Source organism: Manis pentadactyla, chromosome 13 (assembly GCF_030020395.1).
Source record: "Manis pentadactyla isolate mManPen7 chromosome 13, mManPen7.hap1, whole genome shotgun sequence".
NCBI lineage: Eukaryota > Metazoa > Chordata > Mammalia > Pholidota > Manidae > Manis > Manis pentadactyla.
Genome location: NC_080031.1, coordinates 78,570,273 through 78,595,570, shown reverse-complemented (window position 1 = coordinate 78,595,570; position 25,298 = coordinate 78,570,273). Strand labels below are relative to the sequence as shown.

The following is a 25,298-nucleotide window of genomic DNA, read 5'->3' as shown; positions in this document are numbered from 1 at the left end:
TGTTTGTTGCACATGGGGCAAAAGACAGGGTGGCCTATGTCTTGTCAGGAGGCTTAACATTGACCTTTGAAGAAGTCAGCAGAGCCTGGAAGGAGTGTCTGGTGTGCTCTAAGAGGGACTTATGCTGAGCCTCCAGCAACATGGGACAATAGCAAGGGGGCCAATACCCCTTGTCAGGTAACAGAAAGACTATACTGGGCCTCTGCACATACGAGAAGGATATCGGTACACCATGATTTATGTGGACACAGCTACTGGACTCTTGGTTGCTTTTCCTGCATGTTTTACAGATCAGCAAACCAACAAGAGGGACCCAGAGCATCTCTTTGCAGCCTATGGCCGGCCACAGGTGATTGAGAGCGATTAAGGTATCCACTTTCCTCAACATGCATTACAAGAATGGGTATAGAAATTAGGAATAAAATGGAAGTTTCAGGTACCATATAAACCTACTGGGGCATGAATGATAGAGAGGTTCAATTTTTTGTTGAAATCTGTCCTGTAGTTGGTCACTATTAGGCTACAGGGCTGGTCAGTTCACTTATGGATGATGGTACGACATTTGAATGAGAAGCCCCAGAAAAGAGCCTTGAACCTTGTGGATATGCTAACACACAGTGATGCCTCTCCTACACATGTATGAGCAAACCAGAGGAATAATTGAAGAAAGGATATGACCAGCAGAGCAACATATTTCTGCCAGTCCCAACTGCTTTAAACACTGGAGACTCTGTTGAGTGGACGAGGCCCTGCACATTCCAACACACAGACCAGTGATGGCTGGTCCTTCTGGAACCTTGGGGAAAAGCCCTGGAAGCTGGCCTTGTGAATGTACCAGGAGTAACAGGAGAGTGGACCCCAAAGATCATAGTAGTATACCCAAAGTGTCTGGGGAGTAAGAGCTTCTTACCAGGACGTTTTGTTTTATTTTTATGACCAGGGCATGTACCTCCTGTAGCCCTATATAATAACCCATCTGTAACTCCCACAGGGAGGGGGTGAAAGTCTGGTGTACCAGATCAGGATGAGATCCCATTCCTGCCAGTGTCCTATCACAGGACCACTCTCTTGCATACATCTTACCAGATGGACAAGATTTGCCTATGCTGGTCTCATTAAAACATGTATCTTATTGCCCTTAAGGTTATTTTCTTCTGCATTCCCCATGACCTGGATGTGCCCATTGGCTGCAACTGCTGATTGATGATTGCTCTGAACTCCTTTAGCTAGTGGCGCCTGTAGTATGGATGAGCTATGGACTCAATCTGCACAGGACTTTTAACCTAGCTGAATCCTCCTGCTTGAGGATTTTCATGATTTTATTGCTGTTGATATTGCATGTAATGAGTCTGGTTACAGTGCTCCAGTTTTCTCACACAGGGGCCATTGTGGAAGATGGGGATCGAGTATATTGTGAGGAGAGATTTCTGGAGGGGAGGGATGTTGGAAAAATTTCAATATTTCCAGACTCTCTGGTCTGGCATTAGTGCGTCTCCATATCAGTAGGAGTTTCCAGGCTGTGGAGAAAAGTAGTCCATCTCCATACCAATAGATGATCACAAGAGTGAGTTTGAGTTGGGTCAGTTGCAGTCCAGTCGGGAGATACTGGTGAGCAGAAGTTGACAACTGCTTGTAAGCAATAAACAGGTTTATCGCACTTTATTTTTCCTTTTGACTGATTTTGCCCTCAAAGGTAATTTGTTCTGGGCTGGGAACATATTTCCCCCCAGAGTTACAGTGACAAAACAGAAAGCAGCAATTTCTTGTGTCTAACTGGAGAAAATAATTGAATGCATGGGTCAAGAGGACATGTTCTGAGTGCTCTATTTCTTGATTGCAGTTATGGTTACATTTGAATACATTTATCAAAACTCAATCTCTATCCTTATAATGGCTGTATCTTATAGTATGCAGTTATAGCTCAAAAAGTTCATTTTAAAAATTATCTTCTATTGTCTTTAGATAGTGATTCTTAGTGGGACCACTATTAATACCTTTGGTAGGGCATTTGACAACCCTAAACAATTAGCATTCTTCATGCTCATATTAAATCAAGCCACCAATATCCCATGTTACTTTCAACAAGCTACCTGTGATTATTTTCAAATAAATACCTCCTGTTACTTCCTACATTCTCAGTGATAACAATTGATTTACAGTTTATTTCTTTAATGCTTAAATGTTTGACCTACTTAACTTTTATTCATAAGGATTTCTTTTTAAAATATATACATAGGGGCTAAATTTCACAAACCATGTATTTAAGAAAATATTTTCCTTCGCAACATGAACTTAATGTGGACAAGCTCACACTTATGTTCTTAGTTCTCTTTTTGCCATTCATATCTAGAAATAATCTATATTTATCTTATTCAGACACATACATTGTCATTTTTTCCTTCTTTTATTCTTGTAGATTGTCAGTCTTTCATACCCTCTATACATATTTACTATGCTGCTCTAACAATTCTGTGTGTGTGTGTGTGTGTGTGTGTGAAATGACTTAACTTTGATATCTACTCAGTTGAGCAGTGTTGTTCTCCACATATGCTTGGTAAATATTGAGACCTGAGGTTTCTGGTATGAAGAGAATGTCACAAGAGCATTGTTTTGTTGTGCATATTTAGTAGTGCTGTCCCTATAAAGGAAGTGTTTTAAGTACTGATCCAGTGTGTGCTTTGTATGCTAGGCAGTGTGATCTTCTGGGTATGCCTGTTATGTATGAAATATTGAAGGGTGAAATCTGTATACATGAAAGACAGGTGAATGCCATGGGCAGTGGCATTATAAAGCCAATAAGAGACTATTCCTTCAATTCCTGTAGAAACATTACTGCTGCTTCGTACACTTCCTTTGTTCTTTCTTTATTGCTAATGTGAAACTATTATGACTCTCACCTGAGGAAAATCTTCAGGGAAACGTTGTTAATTTCCCACTTTGAAAGGCAAGTCTCCAAGGCCCCTGGCTGAACACATAGTAGTAATTCCCACAAGTGGGATCTCAGATGGGGACTTTCTTTACATCCTGCTCACAAAGAAAAGAAGCTCTTAAAAAAATAGAAGGGGGGGGCCAAGATGGCTGCATGAGTAGTGCAGCGGAAATCTCCTCCCAAAACCACATATATCTACGAAAATATAACAAAGACAGCTCTTCCTAGAATAGAGACCAGAGGATGCAGGACAATACCCAGACCACATCCACACCTGCGAGAACCCAGCGCCTCGCAAAGGGGTAAGATACAAGCTCCGGCCCCGTGGGACCTGAGCGTCCCTCCCCCAAGCTCCTGCCGGGAGAAGAGAAGGCACAGCGGGAGGGAGAAGGAGCCCAGGACTGCTGAACACCCAGCCCCAGCCATCCGGGCCAGAGCACAGAAACAGTGCATGCGCGGGGGACCCTGGATACCAGGGAAACAGGGCAGCAAGAACAGCGAGCGGGTACCGGAGGCCTGACGCCGGAGGACATAAGAAAAGCGAGCGACCATTCTTTAAGTTTTTTTTTTCTGTTTTGTTTTGGTGAGCGCTTTTTGGAAGTCTTAAAGGGATAGGGACCGCAATACTAGGGAAACAGGGCAGCAAGACCGGTGAGCAGTTGCCTGAGGCTGGTGCTGGAGAATAAACAAAAATGAGCGGCCATTTATTATTATTAATTTTATTTTTTTATTTTTTTAATTTAAATTTTATTTTATTTTTTTTGTGGTTGTTTTGTTTTGGCGGGTGCTTTTTGGAAGTCTTAAAGTGGCAGGATGGGACACTTAATCCAGAGGTAGGGAATCCGGGGATCTCTGGGCACCCTAACCCCTGGGCTGCAGGGAGCAGGGAGGCCCCTTATGGAAATAAATAGCCTCCCAGCCCCTCCCCCACCAAAGCGACTTCACCACTTTGGAGCAGCTGCCCGAGCCAGGCCACGCCCACAGCAACAGCAGAGATAAACTCCATAGCAGCCAGGCAGGAAGCAGAAGCCCTGTCTGTGCAGAGCTACCCAACACAAGCCACGAGAGGTTGCTGTTCTCCCAGGAGAGGAGGGCCACAAACCAACAAGAAGGGAAGTTCTTCCAGCCGTCACTCGTCCAAGCTCTGCAAACTATTCCTAATACCATGAAAAGGCAAAAATACAGGCAAAGATCACAGAGACAACACCAGAGAAGGAGACAGACCTAACCAGTCTTCCTGAAAAAGAATTCAAAATAAGAATCATAAACATGCTGACAAAGATGCAGAGAAATACGCAAGAGATATGGGATGAAGTCCGGAGGGAGATCACAGATGCCAGAAAGGAGATTACAGAAATGAAAGAAACTCTGAAAGGGTTTATAAGCAGAATGGATAGGATGCAAGAGGCCATTGATGGAATTGAAATCAGAGAACAGGAACGCATAGAAGCTGACATAGAGAGAGATAAAAGGATCTACAGGAATGAACCAATGTTAAGAGTACTGTGTGAAAAATCCAAAAGGAACAATATCCGTATTATAGGGGTACCAGAAGAAGAAGAGAGAGGAAAAGGGATGGAAAGTATCTTGGAAGAAATAATTGCTGAAAATTTCCCCAAACTGGGGGAGGAAATAATTGAACAGACCACGGTAATACACAGAATCAACAACAGAAAGGGGAACCCTCCTACACTGCTGGTGGGGATGTAAATTAGTTCAACCATTGTGGAAAGCAGTGTGGAGGTACATCAAAATGCTCAAAACAGACTTACCATTTGACCCAGGAATTGCACTCCTAGGAATTTACCCTAAGAATGCAGCAATCAACTATGAGAAAGAGCAATACACCCCTATGTTTATTGCAGCACTATTTACAATAGCCAAGAATTGGAAACAACCTAAATACCCATCAAAAGATGAATGGATAAAGAAGATGTGGTACACATACACAATGGAATACTACTCAGCCATAAGAAAAGGGCAAATCTTACCTGAAGCAAGCCAAGTGGTAAAAGAGAAATACCAAATGATTTCACTCATCTGTGGAATATAAGAACAAAGGAAAAACTGAAGGAACAAAACAGCAACAGAATCACAGAACTCAAGAATGGACTAACAGGTACCAAAGGGAAAGGGACTGGAGAATATGGGTGTGTAGGGAGGGATAAGGGAGGGAGAAGAAGGGGGGTATTAAGATTAGCATGCATGGGGGATGGGAGAAAGGGGAGGGCTGTACAACAAAGAGAAGGCAAGTAGGGATTCTACAACATTTGCTATGCTGATGGACAGTGACTGTAAAGGGGTTTATAGGGGGAACCTGGTATAAGGGAGAGCCTAGTAAACATAATATTCGTCATGTAACTGTAGATACCAAAAAAAAAAAAGGGCTTGTCCTGTGTGGAGACCTCCAATGATTCCTACACAAGAGTATAAAGGGCATATAAAAGTGTAGGCAAAGGGTCTGTTTGTGTTTATACAGAGGATCAAAGTCTAATTGGGCTACCCCGAAAATGAACTACGATAAGATATGAAAAAGAACTTCTAACATCAGCACTCTCTGGAAGACTCACGCCAGAAGATGACCATCAAAAACCCCAACAAAGATCCACGCACTGCTACAGCTGTAGATGCACTCATGCAACCAGTTCCTAGACTTGCCATGGGAATGAAGAAGGAGATATCTAAGCTGGCCTGTGCATACAGTAAAATAATAAATTTGACTTTATCTATATTGTTGGAACTCAAACAAGAATTAGGAGAAGTGCAAATTGTAGCACTCCAAAGTCTTAAAACTACAGACTATTTACTGTTAAAAGAACATATGGGATGTGAACAGTCCCCAGGAATGGGTTGTTTTAATTTGTCTGATTTCTCTCAGACTTTTCAAGCTCAGTTGGACAATATCCACCATATCATAGATAAGTTTTCACAAATGCGTAATGTGCCTAACTGGTTTTCTTGGTATCACTGGAGATGGCTGGTAATTACAGGTATGCTTAGGTTATGTAACTATACTCTTATTATGTTAATGTGCGTGTGCATTTTAATTATTGGTTTAAAACCTATACTTGCTGAAGTTACTCTACAAGAAGATATGTCAAAGAAATAATCAATCTTCCCATGTTTTCTTCGGCCTGCTAATTCTATAGCTTTTCTTCTTCCCTCCTAATTACAACCCTTAAATAGAATTCATGCCTCATATCAAATTTACCGAGTATCATAATTCTTCCAAGTGGTAAAGATACCTCAAGACAAATGCTGGGCATAGAAGCCACAGGGCATAAATATGCAAAGAAGTAAAAAGCTAACCTTTTCAAAGAAGAAGGCCTCTCTCTCACTTACCAACTTTACATTTCCCTGTATGGCCCCGGAAGATGACTGGTTAGCCAGAGACGGGTAAGATTCCTCAAGGGAGGAACAACCTAAGACAGGCACAGTCGCAGGGGGGTCATCAGGTGAGGAATTGGGGATCAACAGAGGTGAGGCTTAGAACCTCACCCCCCCTGTTCTGAGAGAAATCTTCTGCATATGTGGATGTTTCATTGCCCTTGTCTAGCTTGCATTAACACATAGTCTACAGGCACACACCTGATCATCTACATTTGCTCTCTTACAACACTAAACTATGTTTTATACCTTTATCTTGTATCTACCTACCACTTCAGCATTTTATTAAAAATAATAATAATAAAGAGAGAAATGTGGTGTCCCCATATAAATGAAGTATAAAAATCAAATGAGTATTCATATTTGAACTGAATGTTTATAGTTCATAATGCATGAGCAAAACCTAAAGTTTAGGTTATGTAACTATACTCCTATTATGTTAATGTGTGTAATGACAGTAATGACTGTCCTTGTACTGCTCACCATGTAACTTATTCACTATGTAAGAATTTGTTCTCCATGTCAGAACTTGTTCGTTATGCTTCAGAAGATTGGAGACTGACGAAAATTAGGCTTGGGGTTGATTAATGATTGTGCATTGAGCATTGACTCCCATATACAGAATTTTATTGTTGTTAACAACCATTTGATCAATAAATATGAGAGATGCCCTCACAACAACACCAAAAACTTACACACTTCCAATTGTAAAATAAATAAGAAACCGGGATGTAATGTATAGCATAATTAATATAGTCAAAATATTATAAAAACTTGGTATGGTGATAGCTGGTACCTAGAATTATCATGTGTATAAATGTTGAATCACTGTGTTGTACACCTGAAACTAATGTAATATAATACTGTGTGTCAACTACCCTTCAATAAAAAATACTTATCTAAAAAAAAAAAATAAAAAAAAAGAAGGGGAATTCGTGTTTATCTATAACATGGATGGTCGGGGAGAGCCAATGATATAGCAGTGAAGAGATGATTTGTTTCTTCTCCTTATGGTCCAATTGAATGTAGTGTCCTTTAATACTGTAAGCTTCTGAGAGGAAAGCTTAAAGAAAATTTAATAACATTCCATTCCTGAAAAATAACCAAAGAGAGTACAGGCTGTGAGTATATCTGGGGGATATAATACATGTTTTACTTGGGTGGAAATTAATGGAGCTGCATAATAGTACTTTTATAATTTGGATCCTTCTGTAATCACATGTAATATACCTTTGGCTTGTCCAGTTCCCTTCAAAGTTAATATACATTCAAAGAGGTTATAACTTTATTTTTGCTAAAGGCAGAATTAGCCATAATATCTTTAAGAAAAAGAAATGTTCTCTTTGACATGATGTTGACCTCATTGTTGACAAAAATCTACTGCTATTTTTTTTTAATTTCTGAATTTGCTTTGTTAGTGCCAGCAGAAAGAGAGCCATGCAATACCCTTTTCATTAAAGCAATGTAGAAACCTTGAAACATTTATAGTCAAGTGACAATATGAATTGTAGTATTTGCCTTATGGAATCAGGAAATATACTTTTAAATATTCCTCCCAATTCTTTCATACAAATAGTTTTCTTAAATTGATAAATTCTCTGTGTTCGCTAGTCATAATATTTTTAAAAATACTTTGAATAGTTATAAACCCTGAAAAGAAGTAAATGTTATATTATGTTAGAGCAAAAAGCAAAAGTAGCATTTTTCGGAAGTTAAAATCTGAAGGTTGATGTAGTGGGGCAAATAAAATGTCTCCTGATCATAATGATGTTACTTTAACCACATCTAATAATTTTTATGACATATTTATCTTGAAAAATTCTCTCCTGTACCAGCAGTACACTACATTGGACCATTAATACTGTGCCATAGAACATATACATATTTTTAAATAGAATTTTATGGTTCAAAATTCCCATAAAGTTTTGCTCACAGAAATACACATATATGAACACAATTGAGTCTACATTTCACTCAACATATTTTTTATTTTGTTATAGGAGTTATCAAGTCAGTATCTTTACATCAGATAATTTTTTTAATATTAAAATTACATATAGAAGAAAGCTTTTATTATGAGCCCTAAGAATTTTTTTCTGTTATACTTTGCATTTATCATCTTGATACTTGGCACTAAAGCACATGTGTACCTAATTGTACCCATTGGAATCCTTTTTTCTTTAAAGACAAGATTTCTAATAATTTTTTATTGTGGTAACACAACAGAACAACAGTTTGCAATATTATAAATACACTTAAATATTTGGAAAGTGGGTATATCTCACGTTCTGTTCTTTCACAGTAACCAAGATATAGAAACCACCTCACTGTCTGTGAAAGTTTATTTGTTTGACTATTTCTCCTAAACGTAGGAAAAGAGATGAATGCAATGATTCTAAAAACAAGCAAACCAAAGGAATGTTAATATTTACAAACAAAATATTTTCTATATAGATTTTAAATCCTACTCTGTGCTACTGTTTTCTGGAGATAGCGTTTGCTCATGTCCCAATCTCCCACCAAAACATAATTGATGGGATAAATTAGGGATCTTGAAGATAAAATTGTAAAAAACATTCTGTGTTGATTGGCAAATTGTATGTCCTAGAATCTCCACTCTGTGAGGCATAACAACCACTCCAATGATCTTTTGGCTTCGGAAATGAGGTGTCTGCATATTTCATCATCATCCACTAGTCTCGAGGATGTAAATTCCTCAGTGATGGGACAATAACAGAAACATGTTTTTCTTATTGTTGTGGACTCACCATTAAAATCAACCTGCTGAGTTCAAAACCTGCCCTGCCATATAAAGTGATGTATGTGTAGGAAAATCACTCCCCCAGTTCCTTCATTTGAAGTTTTAGATTCTTTGAATATTTATTATGGAGATTTCTTTTCTAAATTGAGTGAGCTAATCCATGTGTAAATTTTAATTTTTACTGATACTAGAAGTCTATTATCGTCATTAAATAAATGATAACAAATATATCCCATTCTTGCTCATCTATTATCCAGGCTTTGTTGGTTCCAGATCAGAGAGGATGAGCTATGGAGGTGACAAACCAGACCACAGTGACTGAGTTCATTTTTCTTGGGTTTCCTGGTATTTTCTACCTGAGACTCACATTGTTTGTGATGTTTCTTACTGTGTATCTGCTGTCCCTCATGGCAAACACCCTCATCATATTCTCTGTTGTGATGGAGCCCTCACTCCAGATGCCCATGTACATTTTCTTAGGAAATATGTCCTTCCTGGAGATCTGGTACACCACACTCACAGTACCTAAACTGCTGGCCACCTGCCTGTCACGGGGTGTCACCATCTCTGTGTCTGGCTGTAAAGCCCAGTACTACTTCTTTTTCTCCATGGGAGCTACCGAGTGCATCCTCCTGGCAGTGATGGTCTATGAACGGTACCTGGCCATCTGCAACCGTCTAAGATACTCACTGCTCATGAGTATTCCAGTGTGCCTGAGGTTCTCTGCTGGATCTTGGATTAGGGGCTTCATTTCCCCTCTTCTGCCTTCCATACTTATCTCTCATCTGAACTTCTGTGGCCCCCAGAAGATCAACCATTTCTTTTGTGACTCAGACCCCATCTATAAACTCTCTTGTTCAGATACATTCTTGGTGGAGGCCTTGAGCTACACATGTAGCTCTGTTGTGATTCTCAGTTCTTTTCTTCTCACCATGTCCTCCTATGGACACATTGCAGTCACAACAATCAGAATGTCTTCCCAGGAAGCTTGGAGAAAAGCTTTCTCCACCTTTGCCTCCCACCTCACTGTGGTCACCATCAATTATGGCACCATCATCTTTGCCTATGTCTGCCCTCCAGCCAAGTACAACTTCACCATTGGTAAAGTGGTCTCCATGTTCTACTGTGTGCTCACCCCATTGGTAAATCCTCTCATATAGACTCTGAGAAACAAAGATGTGAAGAAAGCCTTCAGAAGGTTTCTAGCACAAAAGAGATTGCTCATGCAGGGCATTGGGAGACCAACTAAAATAAGTAATTTAGAATGGATTCCCATACCACATTTGCAAACAGTAAGTATTGAAAATGCATTAGTAAATTGATACCACTTATTACAGACACTTCTCTCACTTTTCATATTGATTTGTATCTTCTTGAAATAGTTATCCTATAATTAATGTATTTAAGAATGTTTTAGCTTAATGCCAAAGTTACAAGTTTCCAGTCCATAAACCATTCAGAATAGGAAAAAAGGCTGGTTTAGTGTCATATAATATTTCAGTTAAATGTTCTAATAATATGTACCTTAACAGTAACTATGGATCAAAAATTGTCCCTGTTAAAGGGAGAAATGTTTTAATTCCATCTGGTAAATGGATTAATATAAATTTGTCACTATGTACATTAAAAAACACATGATGATTCAGTATTATTCTAAGGCATTTATGTCGATTTAATTATGAATATAAACATAAAAATTAAATTAGAAACTAGAATTACTCTCTACCATTTTTCTTAGTAATATAAGTGAATGTGAAAATATTAGCAAATGTAACAAGATTAATAATTTGAGGGGGAGACAATGGGAATAGTTTGAACTGTACAGTACAAGAATTGGATATCTAACATGGAAAAGCAAGCATCGACTCTCTTAGATTTTAATATAAAAGTCAAAGACACACTCATTTTGCTATATACTAATTCAATTCAGACTAAGAGGCAAAGAAAGGATGGACAACTACTTTTCCATTATTGTGTATCACTCTCCCATGTGAATAAAGAATTTCTATGATTTTAAGTACAGTTAAGAATCTACAGGGATGGTAAAGATGATGGAAGAAAAGGTATCATCAAAGCTTTTTAAGTATGAATTTTCCACTAGATTGCCTCACAAAGTCTCCCTATTCAAAGTATGGCCAGTGGATGAGCACAATCAGAATAATCTAGGAGGTTTAGAGAATGAGAATTTACCTAGTTACAGGATACCTAGTTGATTGATTTGATATGCATATTAAATCATGAAAAAAAACCAGTATTTTAAACACCGAAGATTCTAAACAATTAAATTTTAATGGGAATAGAATATAAAGAAATCAGAGAATAGACTGGTGGATGCCATAGTGGAGGGGGTGGGGGAATGGGTAAAATATGTCAAAGGGGAAAAATTAGTGAGAAAATGTTTGATATCTTCATCTGTATGATGCTTACATGATTGTATAGGCATATGAAAATTCATCAAGCTGTACACTAAAATATGGGAATTTTATTACATATACCACAAACAATTTAATGAAAAAACAAAGAACTTTCTGCACATGCCAATGTTTAAATATGTCTTTGTTTAAATCTGAACTCTTATTACCTGGTATAAATTAGAATTGCATTATTTTCTGAATGCCTAATTACTTTTCATTTTTAAAGCAGTTTGTGTGCATGGAAACTTGCCAAAATTACATTTGCATGTAAATGTGAAATAAGTCATATTCAACATTTTTTGCTAAATCTTCCATTTCTATCAGCATATGAAAGATTATACATAGACTTTCACAGCATGAGCAAAACATTCTGTATCAGTACAGTTAGTTCTGTATGCCATCCCACTGTAGGGGAGGAAAAAAAAGGCTTTCATCCTTTTTGGGAATTGTGCATGAGCCTATGTATTAAGCAGTCATTAGACAGATTAACAGGAAAATGTCATGTTAGCTATATTTAATATTTGCATGTCCACATAGAAATTTTCTAAAGGAAAAATAAGACCCAGAGAAGCTAAGTGGAATCAAAAGGTCATATGCATTTAAAAAATATTTTATTAATTCATTTTTATTGAAGTATAAATGACATAATATTTTATTAGTTACAAGTACACAATATACATAATGTACACAATATACATAGTTTCAACAGTACTACATAGTATTAAATTCTCACCCAACTATTGAATTTATTCTGTCATCATAAGATGTTAGAGTTACTGACTACATTACATATGATGCACTTTCATTTCCATGACTAATTTATAATTGAGATTTTGTGCCTCTTTACCCACTTCACCTATTTCACTGAACCACCCTGACCCCTCTCCCACAATAACCACCAGTCACCTCTGTATCAATGAGACTGTTCTGCTCATTTTTTTCAGATTCCACATATTAGCGAAATCATGTGTAATTTGTCTTTCTCTGCCTTACAAATTTCGCTTAAAATAATACCCTCAAGTTCTTTCCATGTCCTAAATATAGCAGGTATTCTTTCTGTTTTTATGGCTGAGTAATATTCCACTGTGTTTATGGTCTGCATCATTATCCACTCATCTATGGATGGACACTGATTGTTTCCACATCTTGGCTACTGTACTTAATCTGGCAATACATATAGGAGTGCATATATTTTTGAATCAGAGGGTTTTGTTTTCATCATGTAAATTCCTAAAAGTAGAAATACGGGTTCATAGAGTACTTCTATTTTTAGTGTTTCAAGGAACCTCCATACAGCTTTCCATGGTACCTGCACCAATTTACACTCCCACCTAAAGTGCAGGAGGGTTTCCATTTCTGTACATCCTTGCAAACACTTGTTACTTCTTACCTTTTGGAGAGTGACTATTCTGACTGGTGTGAGGCGATAACTCACTGTGGATTTGATTTGCATGAACAGACATTTTCAAAGAAGAAATACAGATGGCTAACAGGCACATGAAAATACACTCCAATTTGACAACCATCAAAATTTTATGCTCTTTGAAAGGCACTGGCAGGAGCATGAAATGAGTAGCTACCAAATGTATAAAACAATGGCAAAACATGTAGTCAACAGAGTATTTTAGCATAAAAATCTAAACTCAATAATAGAGCAAAAATAAAAATTCAATTAAGACATAAGAAAAATATACGAAGAGTTATTTCACTGAAGATGTAGGCATGGCAATAAGCAATTGATTAAAAAATTTACATTTATTACCCAGTAAGGAAATGCAAATTAGAATCACAATGTGTTGATTTCAGGGCTTCTCAGCCATAGTGATATTGATATTTTGGTTGTATAATTCTTCACTGTGGAGGGCATGTCCAGTATATTCTAGGATGTTTAGCACCATTCCATCCTCTACCTGCTAGATTCTAGTAGCCCTCATCTCCCTTCAGTCATGATAATGAAAAATCTCTTCTGACCTTGTGAAACGTGCCCTGGGGATAAAATTATCCCCTAAAGCCATCATGGAGACCCACTGATGTAGATCCTACTACTGTGAATAACCAATGAAATAATCATACATGCCACAAGTAGGTATTAAGAAGAAGAGATATTTAGTCCCCAGACAATTAATAACCCTCCATATGAAGTACCAAAGGAGGCATTTAAAACAACTTTAGTTTTCTGTTCATTAAGTTCAATTTATTGCTTACTGAAAAAGAGCTGCACTTGTAAGTCACAATCTGTGATCACAGCAGAGACCTGAATATATAGAGATTGCATGGCAGACTCGTACCCAAGATGGCAGGTTATAGAAGCAGAAACTTTTAAAGGATCAGTTGACCCTTAGTGATGAAAATATATTTTCATGGACTGCTTATTGGCTGTGTTTGGTCAATCAGTGTATAGCATATGCAGTCTGATTTTCTAGTGGCCCCAAAGTTACTTGCGCTTTTTAAAATTCAAATAGATTTATATGAATGGCATTACTAAACTGTTTATTGTTTTACCCAATATACAAAAATGTTACAGAATTTCCATCTGTGATCACTTTAATATCAAAACTGCATATGAACCCCATTCTTATTTTGAATTCAAATAATTATCATTTCTTCTTTATTTTTGATGTCGACCATTTTATGAAATGCCTATTGTACTAAAATAAACAAATGCGAACAAAATTAAACTACAACATGATATCACTAAACATCTACCAGACTGGTTAAAATATAAAGAATGTCAATTCCAAATACTGGCAATGCTTCAGCGTTATTGAGTAACTCACATGTTGCTAATGCGAAAATAAAATGGGACAGTCAACCTGGAGAGTAGTTTGGCATGTCCCTTAAAATAAACAAGCAACTATCACACAATCCAGCAATTTCACCTGGGACATTTACCCCAGAGAAATACTTTTGTTCACAGAAAAATCCCTTCAAGAAGACTTACAGGAGCTTTATTCATAAAAGCCAAAACCGGGAAGAGCTCGTTCACCCTGGTACAGGAAAATAATTAAAATAAAATACAATGAGTTATGAATAATATGAAATACTCCACAATACAAAACAAGAAACTGTCAATACATGCAATAACGTGGTTGATCAGGGGCATTATGCTGAGTAGAAAAAGGCCAGTCTCAAAAGTTTATATATTATATGGTCCCATTTATAAAACGTTCTTAAAATGACAAATTTGTAGATACATAGAAGATGTTAGTGTTAGCCAGGATTTAGGTGGTGGTGTAGCTATTAAATGGCAACATGAAGAATCCTTGTGGCTTGGGAATGTTCTGCATCTTCAATGTCAATATCTTGGTTGTGATACTGCACTACAGTTTTGTAAAATGTTATTTTATGTGGAAAAAGGGTATGTGTCATTACATAAATCTACAAATTCATGTGAATCTACAACCTTAAAAAATTTTTTAACGAATTAAATAGAAAAATTATCAGAAGAGGTGATTTCATTATCCATCCCTTGTATCTTAGATACCATTTAACTGCCTTTCAATTATGTTATATCAGTTTAGCATTCAAACTGTAGGCATGAGACTAGCTTTATACAGATACTTGAGATGATTATTATCAGTCCTTTAAATTGTTAGGCTGAGTGAAAACTTGTTTGTTTGCTGTGAAATTAATTAATTGTAACTAAAAAAATTACTTATGTTTTTGTACATGTAAAGTTTATTTAGAAAAATAAAAAACCCTCAATTTGGTTTCAAGTATTGTTAAAAATCTTCCATTTTCAGCTCTGTCTTTGAGCTCTCAGTTTTACATTTTATGCTCATGGTTCTGCCCTCTGGGCTCTGGGCTCCACCAAGATTCATCTTATTTTTTCTGAAATGTTGGTAAACAACTGAAAATGAGTATTTCTACCATCCCGCTTATAGAGAGCATAATTTGCATATGTATAAATTTCATGTCCCTCCAGGATACTCTTTCTCTTTTTCAGTTCAAGCTCAGGAGGCAGTTTTTCCTGATTCAAAATTGTCAAGAATAAAGTGTAGATTGCATAAATTTCATGGATATTCACTCCACTGCACAAAAGCCCAATTGATATAAAATTGATACACAAAGAATTTCTATAATTCCTTCTCTATTTTTGGCTTTTGTTGAAATGGCTGAGGAACAGACTCTTAAATACTCTACATGGCCTCTAGTTTGAAAAGATTTGTGAGGAGTATCCTTCCTCTCTTGTGAATAAATACTCTATTTCTATCTTCCCAAGTTTCAGAAGAATGTAGTAAAGCCACCCACTAAGTCTTTTTTCTGTGCAATGCTTTCAGCAGACATTTCAGAATTTTCGCTTCTTTTTTTCTTTGTCTAGGTATGGTACAGCATGACCATTTCTCATGCAATCAAATTCTAATTATTTTATTAAACATTAATTCTCTCATTTTATGACTTTCCCAGTTTATTATAAGCAAAGAGGATCCTAGGTGCAGGTCCAACACATTGCTTGGAAATATCCTCAGCGAAATATTCAAGTTCACATGTCTGAGTCCTGCTTCCCACAAAACTGAAGAACACAATTTAACTAAGAGTTATGTGACTGCATACCACGGAGCCCACTAACTCCAGGACCCAATAACATATTCCACTTCCACCTAAACTCACCTAGAAGCAGTCTCACAGCTGGATTTCTGGCATCAGTCTGCCAACATTACATTTATTAGATTTTCTCCAAGGTGATTTAGGAGTTTTCTGTAATGCTGTCCCTTCTTTCTCTTAAAAACAAGACAACAGGCCCTGAGTGGAGTTGTGTATGCTAAGTCCCACATCACTAACTTGAGACTTAATTACAGTTTTGGTTTCACCAAGAATGAAATCCTAAAGCAGTTACAGGAATCTCCTGATTGTTATTAATTAGGTAATTTACCTAATAGATATAATCTATCCTGTAAGGAAAGTATCCTTGAAATATCTAATCTGCTCTTTTTCCCACTACAGTTTCCTCATTCCTTCCCCTTTATGCATATAAAATATATTGCCTTCTATAAAACTCTTCAAAGCCCCTTTGAATGTGCTAGATTAAATGCTGACTCATGAAACACTGAATAGAGCCAATAATACCTTTAAAATTTATTCAGTTGAATTTTGTTTAAAATTACTAAGCTCTCACCAGTGGCATCTTGAATGTCTGTATTTCAACTAACAGTCTGATTCAGGAAAGGTACGTTTGCTCCATCTACAACAAATTATATCCACTCCCTCAACTTGTATTATATTGAATAACATTTAATGGCTATTTCTGCTTGATAGAAATAGTCACATATCACCAATTCTATGTTTTGTCCTAATATTTACACATTATATGATATTGGGTAAGCACAATTCACATTATTACATTTCGTTAATTCCTTAAAATTCATGACCATCTCATAATTTTAACTCCCCAGCTCATGATAGTAATTTCAGAATATTTTATGACTCCAAGAAAAATCTTGTTTCATGTTTATTTGGATTTCATTGATTTATTTGGGAAGGAATGAAATCCCCAAAATATTTCATTAGACAAAATAATATACATGATCCCTTTTGTAAATTCAAATTAAATTCTATTGCTTAGTTTTGATTCATTTTTTCTTATATATGAGTTACAGATTTTTAAAAACAAAACTATTATTCACTTATTTTGTCATTAAGAAAACAAGTTAAGGTTGTTGAATTTTATACCTTTTCCTATTTGGGGTTTAAATCCATATAATCATTGTGTCCTACAGGGCACATGAGACCCATTGAATATATGTTATTACTTATACTTTATTTATTCTAGCTACAAGCACAGTGAGATGTAGAAGATTTTCTATAATCAAGAAGGTCCCAGAATTAAGGAAGTACACTGTTAATCATTTTTATCAGAGCACAAATCTCACTCATTTTGTCCACTACAGAAACAAATTTCAAAGTGTTGCCAGAACCCTCTTTTGAGAGAAGCTAATTACATCAGGATTTTTCTAATAGTTTAAGTGTTTAATTATTTAGTGTAGCCATTTTTTTTAACACTTTATTTTCTCAGGCATGGCTAAACCTTCATTCCACTCCCATTTTTCTTATGCCCTCTCATTTCACTAGAACCGTAGTTAGAAACAATTAAGGCTTTATCCATTCACAGAGAGAATACTGACTGACAAAGCCCTTAATGGGCTGAAGTCTTTTGATATATACAGTCTTGGAGTTTTGCTCTTACAAATACCTATAAAAATAACTCTTCTATAGTGGAGGCTGTCACTGATGAGGAAATTACTTTTTCTGACCATAATTTTCATTATGATTTTATCTGCTGATTTGACAGGTAAAGGAATAAAATAGATCTTATTTTTTATTAAGGTTATAGGCAAATAGAAATTTTCATGGCTGTAGAAAACATATTAAGAACAAAAATACCAAAAAGATTTACTGACAACCCACCCATTACAAATAAATGATACACAGTTAAAGAGAGCTACTGCGAAGGGCAGCATTTTTCTATATACGCCACGGTTTTTTATGTGTGAGTGAAGATGCAGCTGGAAAGCAACAGCTCTTTCAACATCAGGACTTTATAGAAAATATGCCACTGGGATAGCTGACAAGGATTTTTGTTGCTCTGAAAGCTTTCTTTCCTCCATTAAGAACACAGAATGAGCAATAGCCTTCCATTTTCTTCTGGAATTGCCACCAGCCCACTCGGCTCTTCGGGGAACGTATCACATTCCTAGACCCCTCCAAGCACCACCATAAATCTGCTCACATTAAAGACCGAATGCCCCCTACCCGACAGGGCTGCTCTGGCATCTGAAATGATGCTACTCACCTGCTTTGAAGGAGTGACATGATCAGTATCCTCCTCTACACAACAGCAATGTGCCTTGGACACAAACAGGCAGGGAGCGCGAGGCGCGGCTCTGCCTCTCGGGGTCCCCTGGCAGAAGAAATGCCACCGCCTCCACCACCGACTCGCGAGAGCCTTCTTTCGGGCTGCATGGTAGGCTCCAATGTATTTCTTCCCTGCTCTATCCTTGTTTTGGTCTCGAATCGTGAAAACAGAGATCTAACTGCTTGATGGATGAGAGTTCTTTTCTCTCTGGTGTCCTCAACAACCTCGATGGCAGCACTGGTTTCCTTATTTTTAAAAAGTTGGCGCTCTTGTAAACGCTGCTCTTCTTCAGCTGTCAGAACTGTAAATACATCTTCTGAAGGATCCTATTCATCCACAGGGATGGACAAGTTATCCAAATGGATGATTTGTCCATCTTTTCCTATTTCATGAATCACGACGTCAGAGTACCTGTAAGATTCCTGAGAGTCCTTGATGGGCGCTTACAGACTTGGGGATGCCCATGTCCAGTTCGGTGAGGCCGTGCTCCGTCACGTCTGCCAAGCTCTCGGTGTCTTCCCTTCCTCCCCTGCCTCTGAAAGGCCATCCACCCCCTCCCCTTCCCCTTCTTCCCGCTGAGCCCCAGAGCTCTCCATGCCCTCTCCGGCGCCACGGCCTCAGGTGGCCCAGCACGCCGACACTGCGGGAAAGAGAGTCATTCTTTGGTCACACAGCACTCTGGGACGTTCTGTCTTTTTGCTTCCTCATCATCTTCGACAGCAAGGGACCCACGCATCAGTGACACACCAGTCATTTCAGTCATCTCCATTTTTAAGGTTACAAGAAAATATTTAAGAGAACCAGGGGCCTGGGAGCGTGGGCGTCACTCGCGCAGGAAGGCAAGAGAGAGGGCGTGTGGCTCCCGGCGCGGGAGAGCGGCGGCGGAGAGGGCCCCTCGGAAAAGCAGGCTAAGAGGCAAGCTGCGCATAAGCAGCGCAGTTGGCTCTGCTTGGCTGGGACACTCATGCGCACTAGGCGACCGCCTCGCTCGCGCACCTGCTGCGCAGCGATGAGAGGATGCCGGGAGGACTCACCCCCGGTGTGGAGCCCGGGCATCCAAGGCCCCGCACCGCCGAGGCCCGACCCACCTCCTGCAGATAAGTGCCGGGGGCGGCCCTCATCCGGACATTTTTGTTTTAACGTCATTAGAATTTGGAAAGGCTCTGATGACTATGCAAAAATTCTGGCCAGATTAGGTTTTTCTTTTCCCTGTTTTTTACTTGAAATCGGTCAGTGTTTTGCTTCAGTTGTTTGTTTTGTGACTGCTAATGATTCCGAGTAGCATATATTAACAGATAAAGATCTTTAAAAGAGTCACCAATCCTTTCACTCTTTCCTTAAATGAAATTGTCACCTTGAAAAAATTCCCTCCACTCTCTTTCCTAAAATTGTCACTGTGAGACAGGGACCATGGGCTTAGACAGAAGAGGTTGAGGGCCTCTGGAAAAAGCAAGGCAGGATATTTACAGTCAGAGCAATGTAACTAAATGCAAGAAAACCCCCTACTAAAACTCTGTGTTAAACATTGAGCTCTAGAGTCATTCTTCAGTGAGATCGGTTGATATGCCTGAGATAAAGAAAAGTAGCCCATGTTTTAATTATGCTAATCGTTTGTAATCATGTGTAAGATTCACTTTAGCATGCTAAAATGGACTTAATATCTCATCAAAGACAAACATCCTAAGGCCACTTTTAACAAGTCCACACTCTAAGCCCTTTATATCTTCACAAAAATCTTCAACTGCCTATAAATTCCCTAGACAATGCACCACCTCGGACTATCTTGTCTCCTCCTGGTATGAGCCAGGAGCTCTGTCCTCTCACTGTCTGTCTCGATAAAAGCCACTCTCTCGCTCTCCTACTTTGGGTGTTTACTAAGTTCATTCTTTGACTCCACAAACAAGAACCCTGGCGTCAACTGAAGAACAGGTTCTTGATAAAATGGATTTCTCTCTCTCAGGAAAATACGATGCTCAACATCTCATACATAAACTCTTCCCTGTAGACCTATGTCTGCAAACTGAATGTTGTACACATCATAGAAAAATATACCTAGTGATTTTTGTATTTTAAGCTTAGGTTTTCGGATTTTACTTAATCACTTAAAGTCTAAACCTGTGAATGTCCAATATGGCAGCCACCTGGCACAGGTAGCAGCCTACATTTAAATTAATTAAAATGAAATTCAAGTCTCACTTTCTTTAACACGTTAGGCATATTATCACCCTGAAGGATGGCTATTGGATGGTACTGTTCCATATCATTCAGCTCCATCATTTGTTTAATTCAAAACTTTCTTGTTCTGTGCCATCAGTTTACAGAGCCCTCTGAGCAGTTTCTTTAGTGAACACATGGCTTCAGAAGCTCCCTAGAGAAAACTTAACTATTGATTTCTCAGAGCCTCTCTGAGAACATCACTTGGAAGTACTTTTTTAAAAAATTTCTATCCCTTCCTTGCTAGATAGCCAGTTAAAATTACCCAATATTTCCCCAAACATATATTGTTTAAAAACTACCCCTCTTCCTGTAATATCTTATAGTGTAAGAATGAGAATAAGTTAGCAGAAGAGTAGCCATCTTAAGAGCCTAGAGGCAGTTTTCTGAAGTTGTGACTTAAAAGAAAAAAAACTGGAACTGGGTAAGGCCTTGGAAAACAAGTTAATCATGAACACCGGGATGGGGGCAGCTGTGGCCTTCAGTCAGCTAACCTTGGTCAGTTAATCCTACATACCAAGCTTATCGTGCAGAACCTCCCTAACAATTGAAGAGTGGCCTTATCTTGCTCTCGCTTAACCCCAGGATGTATGTCTTGCAAAGATAATGTGCAGCTGTGGAAAATTACTAAGAGTTAAGTGTTTTGAAAATGCCATATAAACCCTTGGTTTTGAGTGCTCAGGGTCCTTGTTGAGACCCGCTGCGTCGGGCTGACACTTGGACCCCAGCTAGCTGGTCTCTAAATAAATTCCTCTTGCTTATTGCATCAAGAGACGCCTTTCGTGAGTGATTTGGGGCGGCGTCTTCCTCTGGGAAAATCCAACAATAGGTGAGAGTGATCACGTGAAAGAATTAACAATGGAAAGATAGTTTGTCAAAAACTACCTTTCTTAAGTCATCTTTGATGTCTTTATTCCTCAAGCTATAGATCATGGGATTCAGAGTCAGAGGTATCACAGTATAGAAGACAGAAAATAGAATATTCACCAGTGATGAGATATCTGACTTGGACACCAAATAGGTAGTAGTGCCAGTTGAGAAAAATAAGATTATGACAAAGAGGTGAGGAAGGCAGGTGGAAAAGGACTTTGATATGCCCTTTGCTGAAGGGATTCTCAGTACAGTATGAAATATGTAAGTGTAGGATAATATGATGGAAGTAAACCACCCTAAAGCCAAGAAAAAAATTATGGCAGTTATGACATTCTTTGCAATATGTGTACCAATGCATGAGATCTTCAGTAAGAAAGGAACATCACAGAAAAATTGTTGTATGAGGAAGCTGCAGAAGGTTAATGAGAAGGTGCTAGAAGTGTACATGCCCCCACCTATGCCCCCACTGAACCAAGAAGCATCTTTGCTGGGTACACACAGACCTCCCTGATCATGATGGCTTCACAGTGTAAGGGATGGCAAATGGCCACATAGCGGTCATAGGCAATCACTGTGAGTAAGACCAGCTCTGGAAATGCCAGGTAGAGGACCAAAAACAGCTGTGTGGCACAGCCTAGGAAAGAGATGGTCCTGGTGTGTGTTAATGAATTTATGATAGATTTGGGTACAGTGACTGAGATGAATAAAGAATCTAAGAGGGAGAGCTGCTTCAGGAAAAAGTACATAGGAGTAGAAAGGCGCTGGTCCACTGAGGTGAGGGTGATGATGAGGATATTACCCAGGAGAGCAGTCATGTAGATCAATAAGAATAGGATAGCATGTAAGGTTTGAATCTCATGAATCTCTGAGAACCCCATGAGGATGAAGTCTGTCATACCAGTGAGGTTGTCCATTTCCAATGTGTAGGTTCCTCCAGCTGGTGAAAGAAAGGTCAGTGTTAAGAAACAGAAACAGGGTCCTAGCAAGGTAAGAAAACATCTCACTTATGATATCAATTATATATAATCTTAATTACACAGACATGTGTGCTTGAACAACCAGTCATTTCACATTTATTCTTACAAATCTTTCTATTGACAGATAAACATGTTTCATGTGTTTATTGAGAAAATAAAAGACACCCTTATACAGAATCATCAATGACATATTTAATAACTCAAAATTTAAATGTTCTTTCATTAGTCCTTGCAAAGAAAGGTTATATAATACATGCAATACCTATCATATCCCCACTTATATATTTTAATTTTTCTACAATTCTGCTCTTGTGAATGTATATGTAGATGGAAAACCTTTGTATAATGTGCAAAGCATTTATTCAGAAATATCTAAATAATCAACTTGGAATGTATACTTTCACATTCTTTTTACTTGGATTCAGCTGTTTGCCTTACATTTCCTTGTACTTAATTACAGTGAACAAGAATGATAACCAGTTTATTTACAAATATGATCAATGACAGTCTGGGTAGTATACAGATCTCAGGTAGTAAGCCACTGGTCTGCTCTGTGAGTTTTGCAGAATTAGGACAGTAAATTCACTAAGATAAAAGTCCTAAGAAAACAAAGAGCCCAGAGGATCAGTTCTTTGAATTGGAGTCTCATCACGAAATTTATTTCACCTATTTAGGCTTAATTTAAGGGTATTGCATTTTTAATTAAGGCTCATTTCTTTTTTGCATAATATATAACTCACATAATGACATGGAAATAGGTATCATGATGACTAATATTTTCTTTCCTGTCTTTTTTGCTCAATAGTTACTTTTTTTTTTCAATAGTTACTTTTAAAAATTTATTTATATACATGTTTTTGAGGGTAAGATGCTGGGACTATTAGAATTCAATATATATTGAGAATATGACATATGCACTGTGAATGAACTAAACGCTGTGAATGAACAATGTCAGAAAATATGCAACAAGATTATAAAAAAAATCTTGGGCCACATTAAAATAATATCAGTGTTATCATCTGAACTCTAGTTATGGATCAATTCTCGATATAATGATTATAAGGTAGAGCAACAGAATAAGTCAAAATGAAGCCATCATTTACAGGCAGCCTGAAATATCAAAGAGGTAACAAGGATGTATAAGAGCAAAATACTGAGTTTTTTCTAAAGCAAACTTAGTTCAATTTCTATAAAAAAACTGAGATATTTCAATACTGGATATATCTACTCTTCCTAGAATATTTAATTAATTTCATGAACATTCAAATTAATGTTTAGCAAAACATAGTAAGTCAACACTTATAGATAGAAAAATGGGAAATGGGAATAATTTGAGAGTATAATAGAATTACGTTTCTGTTATTGCTGCAGTAAATCATGCTTTAATCTAGTTCTGTCATTAACATATTCTGTAATCTTAAAACATTTCCCTTTCCATGAGTTGCCATATTCACAATTACCTCTAGAATTTCTGAAAGCCTGATAATACAGCTTATCTCTGCCAATAAGTGACTGTTACTTACTACATCAAGTCTAAATTTCTTAATTTTACTTTTTAGTATGGGGTGTTCTACACCTTACACATCCTTATTCATTTCTCATAAATTCCATCATGAAACTTTCTTGAAGTATGACACATTTCAAACTCTTTAGAATATCTTACTTTCCATTATGCCTTCACTATATCATTCTCCCTTTGATATAAGACAGACAGACATAAGGTACACTGTGGGTTTTTTTTCCAAAACTAAACAATCTTACACTTTTTTATTATCAAAACTAAAATTAGCATTTATTATTAGTATTTCAAAATAGTAATTTTCTATAAAATGTATCATCACCATGTTTTCCTTTAAATAAGTGGTCTTACACAATGTCTATGGTATTTTATCCCTGAAATTGTTTCAAGCCTGTTAATTGAGGAATATGAGTATTACCTCAAATGTCAATATAGTAAATTTAATTAACACTTAATGTTATAATAAATTCTCAGAGAACTTAGAGTGAATAACTTGCAACTTGGCAGGCTTGTGATTTGTTCTGGCTATTTTCTTTAAGACTATACTTTTACGTGAGAAAAGGATAAACTCACTTGATAAACTTGCCCATCAATTTTGGTTAAGCTACTACATGAATGATGAAATCCACTGTTGGCTGAAAAGAAATTCAATTCGAAAGACATATATTTTCCTCTTTTCTTCTGGATAATATGTCTAAAGTAATGTATTAGATTACCTCTTTGTTCCTTCAGCAGCTTTTAAAGGTATGTCAGCTCCCTCCCTTACCAGAGTAGGCACGGGCCTCACCCTTTAAAGCAGATTATGTCACATGAAAACAAGTGCTCCAGAGATTTACTCCCAAGAAATTCAACAAATCAGCAATTATGATTAATTGTCTGGTTTGGACCATTTATGAATCGTGATCGCAAAGGATCACTTTTTCTTGTGAATAGCTTTATTGATATTTTCCAAATTACAAAACATATTCACAAACTGAATTTCAAAGAGTTACTAGGATGCTTCTATTTTATTAGCATTTTGATAAGCATGCTTCGTTCCATTCTTCCCTCCTGCTATCCCTCCCACAATTATTTATTTAATTACTGCTATGTTATGCAGGGAAAAGTCTGAGGAATGGTATTGTAAGCAGAGAGGAAAGCAAGCTCAAAATCTTGGATTTTTTGTGATTTCTGGGCACTGCAATTAGGGTCCTGTATCTTAAATACTGTGAGTGATAGGACAAGGGAAAAGTGCACGGTGATTATTCATTGGTAGCCAAAAGCCAAATAATCATGTCAAAGTGTTCACTCTCTGATTTATTTCCAGACTTGGAGGTTTTGTTAAATATTAGTAGGAATTTGCCATCTTATTGAAAGAAGTTTTGGGAAAAC

General features: G+C 37.5%; 1 protein-coding gene across 1 annotated transcript; it reads left to right on the top strand.

The window, feature by feature from the left end:
* Positions 1–9,367: 9,367 nt before the first annotated feature.
* On the top strand, positions 9,368–10,237 carry LOC118936078 (olfactory receptor 11L1-like). Its single transcript, XM_036932832.2, has one exon. The coding sequence runs from the start codon at positions 9,368–9,370 to the stop codon at positions 10,235–10,237; it is 870 nt and encodes a 289-aa protein (XP_036788727.2).
* Positions 10,238–25,298: the final 15,061 nt, after the last annotated feature.